The sequence below is a fragment of the Syngnathus floridae genome, chromosome 3, assembly GCF_059516105.1.
Source record: "Syngnathus floridae isolate MCC-2025c chromosome 3, RoL_Sflo_1.0, whole genome shotgun sequence".
Lineage (NCBI taxonomy): Eukaryota > Metazoa > Chordata > Actinopteri > Syngnathiformes > Syngnathidae > Syngnathus > Syngnathus floridae.
In genome coordinates, this window is record NC_142415.1 from 2,285,001 (window position 1) to 2,297,345 (window position 12,345).

The following is a 12,345-nucleotide window of genomic DNA, read 5'->3' on the forward strand; positions in this document are numbered from 1 at the left end:
AATACACTCTATATACATTGATAATGTGGTAAATGACTATTCTAGCTGCAAATGTCTGGTTTTTGGTGCAATATCTACATAGGTGTATAGAGGCCTATTTCCAGCAACTATCACTCCAGTGTTCTAATGGTACAATGTGTTTGCTCATTGGCTCAGAAGGCTAATTGATGATTAGAAAACCCTTGTGCAATCATGTTCACACATCTGAAAACAGTTTAGCTCGGTACAGAAGCTACAAAACTGACCTTCTTGTGAGCAGATTGAGTTTCTGGAGCATCACATTTGTGGGGTCAATTAAACGCTCAAAATGGCCAGAAAAAGAGAACTTTTATCTGAAACTGGACAGTCTATTCTTGTTCTTAGAAATGAAGGCTATTCCATGCGAGAAATTGCTAAGAAATTGAAGATTTCCTACAACGGTGTGTACTACTCCCTTCAGAGGACAGCACAAACAGGCTCTAAGCAGAGTCGAAAAAGAAGTGGGAGGCCGCGTTGCACAACTGAGCAAGAAGATAAGTACATTAGAGTCTCTAGTTTGAGAAACAGACGCCTCACAGGTCCCCAACTGGCATCTTCATTAAATAGTACCCGCAAAACACCAGTGTCAACATCTACAGTGAAGAGGCGGCTGCGGGATTCTGGGCTTCAGGGCAAAGTGGCAAAGAAAAAGCCATATCTGAGACTGGGCAACAAAAGAAAAAGATTAAGATGGGCAAAAGAACACAGACATTGGACAGAGGAAGACTGGAAAAAAGTGTTGTGGACGGATGAATCCAAGTTTGAGGTGTTTGGATCACAAAGAAGAACGTTTGTGAGACGCAGAACAAATGAAAAGATGCTGGAAGAATGCCTGACGCCATCTGTTAAGCATGGAGGAGGTAATGTGATGGTCTGGGGTTGCTTTGGTGCTGGTAAGGTGGGAGATTTGTACAGGGTAAAAGGAATTCTGAATAAGGAAGGCTATCACTCCATTTTGCAACGCCATGCCATACACAGTGGACAGCGCTTGATTGGAGCCAATTTCATCCTACAACAGGACAATGAGCCCAAACACACCTCCAAATTGTGCGAGAACTATTTAGAGCAGAAGCAGGCAGCTGGTATTCTATCGGCAATGGAGTGGCCAGCACAGTCACCAGATCTGAACCCCATTGAGCTGTTGTGGGAGCAGCTTGACCGTATGGTACGCAAGAAGTGCCCATCCAACCTATCCAACTTGTGGGAGCTGCTTCTGGAAGCGTGGGGTGCAATTTCTCCAGATTACCTCAACAAATTAACAGCTATAAAGCCAAAGGTCTGCCATGCCGTAATTGCTGCAAATGGAGGATTCTTTGACGAAAGCAGTTTGATGTAAAAAAAATCTTATTTCAAATACAAATCATTATTTCTAACCTTGTCAATGTCTTGACTCTATTTTCTATTCATTTTACAACGTTTGGTGGTGAATAAGTGTGACTTTTCATGGAAAACACAAAATTGTTTGGGTGACCCCAAACTTTTGAACGGTAGTGTATATGTATATGTAAGTATATATATATATGTATATGTATGTATGTATATGTATGTATGTATATATATGTATATATACGTATATATACATATATATGTGTATATATATATATATATATGTGCACGGCTGACTAGCTCAATATGTAAGTCACATGACTTACAAACGGGAGACCCGGGTTCGATTCCCGGCAGGGGCACAATATGAGCAATGAGCGATTACCTTACCAACAGTCAGTGTGGGTCCTTAGGCAAGACCCTTAACGATACCGCCTACCTCAGAGATAATGAGAGTACAAGAAATGAAAGACATGCCGGCTCAGACGTTGCCCGGACAAACAAGGTCTGCGTCAGGTGCTGGGGAACCAGAGCACCCTGATGAAAAATGGGCTACTGGAACAAGACACAAATGGGCGAGATGCGAGAATAAGGATCTGTTGGAATGCTACTACTCCAGCAACCCGAGCGAGAGGGGTTACATGCGGAGAATGCGGGAACAATGGCAACTTCGATACCCACAGTCAACACTATCGGCCAAGCAACTAGTAGCTCAATGTTCCAATATCCATAAACGGCACCTGCTATCACAGCTTGAGATTGATGAGATACAACACAAATGCCATAGCGAAGGTCAACCAGAGCACCAGGTCAGAGACGAGTCAAATCCATGTACAAGTACAGAGGTTGGGTACGAAACCCCAATAAGCACAATCAAGCTGAACGAGGCAGCAACTGACCTGAAGAACAAGATCATGGTGAGAATGAATGCTCGCGAACCTAGATACACACTGCAGAGGCTAAGTGAAGTACCCTCAGAAAGTCTCCTAGAAGATGTGAATGCAGCACTGACAACAATTCCTACGGCTACCATCACTGAAACCAATGAGCTGATATACACCTCAGCAGCAGTGATCCTAGAAATGCTTGGCTACAAGAAGAAAGACCATATGCGACCACAACAGTGCCCACCATGGAAGAGAAGGCTGGAGGCCAAAATCAAGATAGCACGGAGAGAATTGAGCCAAATGACAGAGGCCCAGAAAGGTGCAATGGAAAAGCTAGTTCCCAAGAAATACAGCCAGATGCCCATACCTGAAGCACTCGAAACTGCCAAACAAAGACTCCAAGCCTTGGTCAGCCGCCTAAAGAGGTACACAAGAGAGAATGAAGCCAGACGAATAAACAGGTTGTTCACAACACAACCAGCGAAAATGTACGCTCAGTGGCAGGGGAATAATAGCAGAGCAGACCCACGAAGGCTGGAAACTGAACAGTACTGGAAGGATATATGGGAGCGGTAGGCATCACATAAGAAGGATGCACAGTGGCTGGTGGCTCTGAGAATGGACCACAGCAAGCTCCCTGAACAGAACCCAGTAACCATCACAGTGGCAGACATCCAGAGAAGAGTCTCAGGAATGAAAAACTGGACAGCACCAGGCCCATGTCAGGCATGATCCACAGCTACTGGCTCAAGAAACTTACAACTCTCCATGAGCGCCTGGCAGCACAAATGAACCAGCTGCTAAGGGATGGGACTCACCCTTAATGGCTGACCCAAGGGCGTACGATCCTGATCTAGAAGGATCCTTCAACGGGTACAGTCCCATCCAACTACCGGCCAATCACCTGCCTCTCCACAACATGGAAGCTGATGTCGGGCATAATATCAGATAAGATCAGCGGGCACATGGATCAATACATGAGCACTGCTCAAAATGGGATTGGTAAAAATACCAGAGGAGCAAAACATCAACTCCTGGTGGATAGAACAGTCACCCAAGACTGCAGAACCAGACGTACCAACCTGAGCACTGCCTGGATTGATTACAAGAAAGCATATGACTCAATGCCACATACTTGGATCACTGAATGCTTGAGGCTGTACAACATCAATGGGACTCTGAGAACCTTCATCGCCAACTCGATGAAACAGTGGAAAACCACACTTGAAGCCAATGGCAAGCCACTTGCACACGTGACCATCAAATGTGGTATATACCAAGGAGACGCTCTGTCCCCAATGCTGTTCTGTATAGGACTGAACCCCCTCAGCCAAATAATCAACAAGACGGGCTATGGATACCAACTCAGGAATGGGGCCACCATCAGCCACCTCCTCTACATGGATGACATAAAGCTGTACGCTAAGAACGAGCGGGACATTGACTCCCTGATCCACACTACCAGGATCTACAGCTCTGACATCGGAATGTCATTCGGACTTGAGAAATGTGGCCGCATGGTGACTAAAAGAGGAAAGGTAATCCACACAGAGGGGGTCTCACTCCCAGAACGAACAATAGCAGACATTGAGGACAGCTACAAATACCTTGGAATTCCACAGGCAAATGGCAACCTGGACGAGGAAACAAGGAAAGCAGCCACAGCCAAATACCTCCATCGAGTAAGGCAAGTCCTAAGAAGTCAGCTCAACGGCAAGAACAAGTCCCTAGCCATTAACAGCTACGCCCTACCAGTAATCAGATACCCTGCAGGAATCATACGGTGGCCAAAGGAGGATATACAGACCACAGATATCAAGACACGGAAGCTCCTAACCATGCATGGAGGGTTCCATCCCAAGTCCAGCACCCTGAGACTGTACACTAGCCGTAAAGAAGGAGGCCGAGGACTAGCGAGCGTGAGAGCCACTATCCAAGATGAAACATCCAAGATCCATAAGTACATCAGGGATAAGGCCCCAACGGATCACGTGCTCAGTGAATGTCTCAGACAATGGGCTTCAAAGGAAGATGAGGTGCTGGAGGGACCATCATGGGAGGACAAGCCCCTACATGGGATGTACCACAGAAACATAGCTGAAGTGGCTGATATCCAGAAATCCTACCAATGGCTAGAAAGAGCTGGTCTGAAGGACAGCACAGAGGCACTGATCCTGGCTGCACAAGTACAGGTCTTGAGCACCAGAGCAATAGAGGCCCAAATCTACCACACCAGACAAGACCCCAGGTGCCGATTGTGCAAAGAAGGTCCTGAGACAATCCAGCACATAACTGCAGGGTGTAAGATGCTGGCAAGTAAAGCATACATGGAGCCCCATAACCAAGTAGCTGGAATAGTATACAGGAACATCTGTGCAGAGTATGGACTGGAAGTCCCAAGATCCAAGTGGGAAACACCTCCAAAGGTGGTAGAGAATGACCAAGCCAAGATCCTCTGGGACTTCCAGATCCAGACAGACAGAATGGTAATGGCGAACCAACCGGACATTGTGGTGGTGGACAAAGAGAAGAGGAAAGCCGTTGTGGTTGACATAGCCATCCCAAATGATGGTAACATTAGGAAAAAGGAACATGTGAAACTTGAGAAATATCAAGGGCTCAGAGAAGAGCTGGAGAAGGCCTGGAGAGTGAAGACTTCAGTGGTACCTGTGGTCATTGGAGCACTAGGGGCAGTAACCCCCAAACTGGAGGAGTGGCTGAAACAGATCCCAGGAAAAACATCTGACATCTCAGTCCAGAAAAGTGCAGTACTGGGAACAGCAAAGATACTGCGTAGAACCCTCAAGCTCCCAGGCCTCTGGTAGAGGACCCGAGCTTGAAGGGAAAAAGAGACCACCCACGGGGGGTGAGGAGTTTTATATATATATATTAACCAAGTTACAACAACACAGAGAAGTAATTTTTTCTGAGACCAAACCATGGTTTCATGAAATAAAAACGCAAAACATATTCAAAATCTAAGCAGAGTGGAAGCACACCAATTGGACACGCTACAGCAGTCCAATCTATTCAGTAAGAGTCCATTGTAATCGTTTTATCTTTTTCATTTGCTCCTTCAGCTTGTACCATGGGTTATCTGTACCATTGCACTCCTAGTGTGGAGAGAGTCAGTGTTTGCTGGCGTCAGCTTTTTGTACATGATTTGGAAAACTTGTCAAACCTTGGACAAATCGGCAAAATCCATGTGTTCTATTTAAAATTGTTGATTCTGCACTTAAACCTCATCAGCCCATTTTTACTGACTCTTCCCTTAATATGTGGAATACATTTCTGCAGTTTTTCATTAACAATGTTGCGATAGCTACTGCTCTCGTTTCAAATGCCTCACTTGAACCCTCTGTTCATGTTACTTGGTCCACGATTTCTTTGATGTTTTTAGAGGATGTAGTTCGCCAGATTGTCATTCAGCTCTCCTTATGACTCTATTGCTGCTCATTTATTTAAGGAGGTTCTCACAAGTATTAGTGAATCCGTTTTTAGTCAATATAACTCACAGTCTTTTGTCTGGTGTAGTCCCCCAACATTTTAAACCTGCTTTAAATGTGTGAACCACTTTTTACAGAATTTATAGAAAAGGAACCCTGTAAATGGGTCTTAATTAGACAGCACAAAGTGTTGTTTCTAAGACCCATTTACAGGGTTCATTTTCTCTAAATTCTGTAAAAAGTGGTTCACACATTCAAAATCTTGTCTAATTTATGTAGAAGAGTGTGCTAAACTGATGTTCCAGTGTATTGAAAAATAATAATGTGGGGGCAATAAACATTACAATTATTTAACTGATTTACCTGACTTAGGACAATGTGTTTGTGTTTAAATGTAGACCTTTGACTCAGGCAAAGATTTCCCAGTGCAGGGAACTAGCGACACAAAGACATGCTGAAAGGATGGCAGCAGAACAGCAGAACAAGTCAGTGAATGCACTTGTGGATATTCAGTCAGGAGGACTCTGCAAAGGTTAGTTGAATGCCTCATCTACCCTTTTACTTTTTTCTCTTTTTTTTAATCCATTTCATCAAATTTCCATGATGTATTTTTGGCATAATTTAAATGGTGTTTTATTTATCATGCTGAACACATTACAGTATGGACATGTTTTTAATATGCCATGTGGAAAATAGTGCGAATCAATTATCCTGTTGATTACTCGAGTTATCAAACACACACACGCACACGCACCCACACAGATATAGACAGATAAACACAGCATCTATAAATAACACTTTTATGTCAGATTAATTTTAAGTTTTTTGTCAGATTAATTAATCAGCCATTTTCTCATGCTGTGCTCGCTCTTTCTCTAAATCAAATGATTCACTGCTGTTGAGGAAGCTTCAATGGCCGACAGTGGATGCAAGGACTTTTTGAAAAAAAACAGTATAAGATCCTTTCACGCTTGCATGCCCTGCCCTTTTTTTATTTTTGGTTCATACTTCCCACAATAATTTACGTCACTTTACACTTGCACAACACTGCTCAGAGTTAGCGATGAAACACAGACAGGAAGCTATGCCAAGCAAAGTTAGCTGGAGAGGTTTTAATGCACTGAGCGGTCAGGACAATTCAGTGAAAACGTGGCCCCTGTAAAGCAATGAATGGACATACTGTGACCAAGATTTTTTTTTTTCTGTCCTCCATCCAAGATGCAATGTAACTAATAGTACAAATATTACAAAGGCATATTAAGATTTAGTGATGCCAAAAAAAGCCGAGAGCATTATTGTTCTGAATAGTTGTCACAAATCACACGAGGGGGGTGAACGGAATGGACACACACAAAGACACTGTGTGTGCGTGTGTGCGTGTGTGCGTGTGTGCGTGTGTGTGTGTGTGCATGTGTGTGCATGTGTGTTTATGTGTGTTTGTGTGCGTGTGTGTGCGTGCATGCGTGTGTGTGTGCGTGCGTGCGTGCGTGTGCGTGTTGGTGTGTGTCTGTGTGTGTGTCTGTGTGTCTGTCTGTCTGTGTGCGTGCGTGTGTCTTGCCCTCTGTTGACCCCCTGAGACTGACACACCGAACCCTTGGGGTCCGATCAAACCCTGATTAAGAACCACTGCTCTAGGAGAAACATCCACATGATTGCCCTAACACTGGACAAAATCATAAGGCACCACCCACAGTCTACAAGTCAGAACATGCTGTACATGCATTTCTCTCTGAAAACCTAAGTGGCTTGTTTAGATGGTGTACAGTAGTACATTGATTTATGAGTTTAATACACTCCATCGCATGCTCATAACTTCAAATCCCATAGAAATTTCATCAAGTCAGTTTCGAACCATGGCACAGTTCATTGGGAAAACAATCTGCTCTGAACAAAATCAACCGGCCTGAGACAATGTGGCTTTAATTTTTCTTTTTTTTTTTTATTCAATGTTTTACCAGGTAAGTCAATTGAGAACATTTTCTCATTTACAATGACGATCTGGAGGCAATGTGTGTGAAGTGCCCAAGGACACAACGACAAGTAACTGTGACAAAGTAACTGTGACAGAGTTAGGGTCGAACCGCCAACCATCTGGTTACTAATCAACCCGCTCTACTGCCTGAGCCACGGTCGCCACAGTGGCTAGTTTTGTATTGAACTTTATATGGTCCATGTATGGCGTGAAAGCAACCAGACCAAAAGTCTGCGATAACCTGCAGACAGGGACATCAAATTTTGTACTGAAGAGCTCTAACAGCAGATGTCGGCAATAGATCTGCATCATCAAGATTTGTAATTTAGAACTTTATTTATTGAAACAAACCATCGTTTACTTGCAAAAATCCAAAATATAGACTTTTACTGTAGATTTGTATTACAAATGCTAATGTTATTTTTCCTCTCAGAGGAAAGACTTGAGTATGTGTTTTCTAATTTTAGGTGATGAGATCGCAACTGAAGGGCTAAAAGAGTCCAAGGCAGAGGAGCAAAGAGAGACCTTCATAGCATTTGCCAGGGTATACAGCGGGGTGGTGAAAAAAGGACAAAGAATATTCATACTCGGACCAAAGTATGATCCTGCCCAGGGCCTTAGCATGGTAAATTCTGCTGTTTGTCTCGCTGTCTGTCTCCCTGTCTGTCTCTCTCTCTCTGGCTTGCTCTCATCACTTTATCTCTGTCTCAGAAAGTCTGTTCCTCTCTGTGTCTTTCTCTCTATTACCGTAATTGCCGGACTATAAGCCGCACCGGATTATAAACCGCACCAGCTAAAATTCAGGGATATTTCAGTTTTTTTCTTACATAAGCCGCACCGGACTATAAGACCCACGTGCACACGAGTTTTTTACAAAGAAAGACAGTACATAGAAAGCCTTTTTAACATTTTAATAACATACTTGAACATGTCTTTCTAAACATTGCCTGTGACGCAGCAGTAGTACCGCAACAACGCGGAAGTGTGCACGCGAGTTATTAGCAAAGAAAGACTGGACACAGAAAGTTTTTTTAAAGCTTTAATAACATACCTTAACATTTCTTTCCAAACACTGCCTGTGACGCGGTAGTAATACCGCAGCAACACGGAAGTAACACAGCAAAGTCACTGAGACGCGGCGGTAACACAGCAGCAACACAGCAGCAACACGGTAGCACAGCACTAACAGGGCTGATTAAAAAAAAACATACCAGTAAAAGTAAAAAAAGAGCCGTCTTCATCTTCCTCCTGTGCACTGAAACCATTGAAGTCTTCCTCCTTAGTGTCCGATTGGAATAGCGTTAGATATCCTTCGCCTCACACTTTCTCAGTCTCTCTTTCGTCGTCGGTTTTATGCATTTCTTCGAGTGTGAAGAAGATCTGTTCATGCTAATCTTATTTATGCACGAAGCGCTAAATTACATTAAACTAGCGAGCGACACGTATAGCTTAAAAGCGGCATCTTATGCATTTCTTTTGTCCCCCATAATGACGGTTTGTGTATAAAAGCTTCCTGTCTTTGTGTGAATGCGGGTGTGTGCGTGATGCGCGACACGATCAAAACACAAACTAGCATGTCTTTTTCGGCGCATTATCTCTTCTTCGTCTGTCTCGCTCTTGCTTCCTGCTAGAGCACCCCCTGGAGACCGGAGGCCGTAAAAATCCATAAGTATGCTCCAGAGTAGACACAAGATAATGTCAGCAACATCGACTGCCTTTGGCTTAAAAGCGGCGTCATATGCATTTCTTTTGTCCCCTATGATGACGGTTTGTGTATAAAGGCTTCCTTTCAGTAATGTCCGTCTTGATCGCGTTCTGCGTGATGCGCGAAATGTAAACACAAACTAGCACGTCTTCTTCGGCGCGTTATCTCTTCTTCGCCTGTCTCGCTTTTGCTTCCTGCTAGAGCGCCCCCTGGAGGCCGGAGGCCGTAAAAATCCACAAGTGCGCCGCCGTTTAAGGTTCAGAGTAACCTTCTGAATAAAATGCATTAAACGTTCACATTCATTACAACTTGTTTTTGGTGAGCAAAATGTCAGAAGAATTGAATTTAAATGCTGATTGATTGGGTTTTAATACAATGCAGATGGTCCAAATAGCGCCACTGCTTTGTGTAATCTCTGAGTGACATGGCAGAGTAAGAGAAAGGGTTGAGAGCACAGGTGTCAAACTCAAGGCCCGGGGGCCAGATACGGCCCGCCACATCATTCTATGTGGCCCGCGAAGACAAATTGTGCATCAAATTCGTGTCATTACTAGAATTGCAAATTGTCTTCATATTTAATATCTTTTTTTTAAAATATTTGACCAGTTTTTACTCGTCTGATTTGAATACGAGTTATTTGTCAGTTTGTTTTGTAGCTTTTACGGTATATAATAGTGTTAAGAGTAAAAGTGATCCTAGTCATCACAAAAATCACGAAAAAAATCTTATATAAGCCGCACCTGACTATAAGCCGCAGGGTCCAAAATTTTGGAAAAAAGTTGCGGTTAATAGTCCGGAAATTACGGTATTCTCTTTATTTATTTCCCTCTCTCTGTCTTTCTGTCTCTCTGTCTCTGTCCGTTCCTCTTTCTCTTCGTCTCCATCTATCCTTCTATCCCGCTTTCCTTTCATTTACCACTCGCTTTATCCCTTCATCTATCCCTCCCTTCATCCCTATATCCCTTCATCTAGCTATCCCCCGCTTCATCCCTCTATCCCTTCATCTAGCTATCCCTCGCTTCATCCCTCTATCCCTTCATCTATCCCTCCTTCATCCTTCTATCATCCCTCGCTTCATCTATCTCTCCGTTGCTCCATCCCTCTTTCCTCCCTCCATCCCTCCGTTCAGCCATTCCTCCATCCATCCATCCATCCATCCATCCATCCATCCATCCATCCATCCATCCATCCATCCATCCATCCATCCATCCATCCATCCATCCATCCATCCATCCATCCATCCATCCATCCATCCATCCATCCATCCATCCATAAATCCCTCCATCCCTCCATCCATTCCAGAGATAAAGTAAGAAAGTGAGCATATGAGAGAGTGAGAGAGCGGGAGAGAGACAGACAGCATTAGAGAGCGAGTGTGAAATAGAGAGCGCGAGTGAGAGCGAAACCCGAGATTACGAGCTCGAGAGCAAGTGAGAGAGAGCGAGAGATCAAGGGAGAGAGAGCGAGTGACAGAAAGAGCAAGTGACAAAAAGAGCGAGGGAGAGAGAGAGAGTAAGAGAGAGAGAGTGAGGGAGAGCGCGGGAGAGAAAGTGTGGGAGAGCGAGTGTGGGAGAGCGAGTGAGGAGGGAGTGCGAGCGAGAGAGCGCAATTATAGCGCAGCACTTCTTGGCACAGCTTACGACAGACCTCAATCATCTCTCCTCTGCCACCCATTCATCTGAGACTGAATCAGTAGCATTCTACAATACATCCCTAAGCATTGTTCTGAACACCCATACCCCATTACAATCTAGAACTGTCTCCTTATCTCAAACAGCTGGTTCACCAGCGAGCTTCGAAAAATGAAGGCAGCTGGGCGAGTCTGGAGCGGCGGTTCATTGCCTCGGGACTTACAGTTCACAAGATGGCCTATAGATACAACCAAAAGGCCTACTCCGAGTCCCTCAGGGAGACACAAGCAAGATTTTATTCAAACATAATCAAAAACAGTCCCGGCAACTCAAAGCAGCTTTTTTCAACAATAAACCACTTCCTGAAGCCACAAACTCCCACAACAGCTGAACAATGCAACAACTTCCTTTCGTTTTTCAGAACGAAAGTGGATAATATTTGCTCCTCCCTCTCTGCCACCAACACTCCATCCGTTCTGACCGTCAACCTACAGTCTGGGCTGCCCTAGCCTCTGTATTGCTTCTCACCAACTACACAGCATGAAGTTGAGAAAATTGTCAGTCACATGAAACCTTCCACCTATGCTCTGGACCCTTTTCCCACAATCTTTGTTAAGATGAACATTAAAGCCATAAGCCCCCTGATCACCAAAACTATTAAGCTCTCCCTACTATCCGATCATGTTTCATCAGACCTGAAATCAGCCATCATTACTCCTCTTCTCAAGAAACCAACTCTAGACCCGAACACCCACGCAAACGACAGACCAATTTCCAACCTCCCATTCCTCTCCAAGGTCCTGGACAAAAACATTGCCACCCAACTTCAGCATCACCTCAGGAGCAATAATCTTGTTGAAAATTTTCAGTCTTTGTTTCCGCCCCGCACGCAGCACCGAAACAGCCCTGGTGAGGGTCACTAACGACCTTCTTATGGCAGCCGATGCCGGCTCTCCCTCCCTCCTCATCCTCCTGGACCACATAGCTGCTTTTGATACCGTTGACCACATCATCCTCATAAACCGCCTTCATTCAACCATTGGTCTCCGCAACATCACTTTGGACTGGTTCATTTCTTACCTCTCCGGACGAACCGAGTGTGTTTCCTCGGGAGGTGTAAAGTCCCGAACCCAGTCTGTCACCTGTGGAGTCCCCCAAGGATCTGTACTTGGCCCCATCCTCTTCACTGTGTACATGTTACCCCTCGGCTGTGTCATCAGCAAGCATGGTTTTTCTTATCATTGCCATGCTGATGATACACAGCTTTACATAAAACTGGACAAAACACCTAATTCAATCTCCACTACACTCACCATCTGCCTGGAGGAGATAGAGGCGTGGATGAGAGAAAACTTCCTGC

At 44.5% G+C, this 12,345-nt stretch overlaps 1 protein-coding gene across 7 annotated transcripts in view; it reads left to right on the plus strand.

Moving 5' to 3' along the window:
* efl1 (elongation factor like GTPase 1) overlaps positions 1-12,345 on the plus strand; it is a 116,510-nt gene that overhangs the window by 51,018 nt on the left and 53,147 nt on the right. For all 7 annotated transcript variants that reach the window (XR_015857587.1, XM_088371483.1, XM_088371480.1 and 4 more), the window contains 2 exons: positions 6,076-6,209; positions 8,117-8,274. Coding sequence is in view for 6 of the 7 variants with exons in the window: in XM_088371483.1 (XP_088227609.1) it covers positions 6,076-6,209; positions 8,117-8,274 (292 nt within the window). In the remaining variant the exon portion in view is untranslated. The remainder of the gene's footprint in view (positions 1-6,075; positions 6,210-8,116; positions 8,275-12,345) is intronic.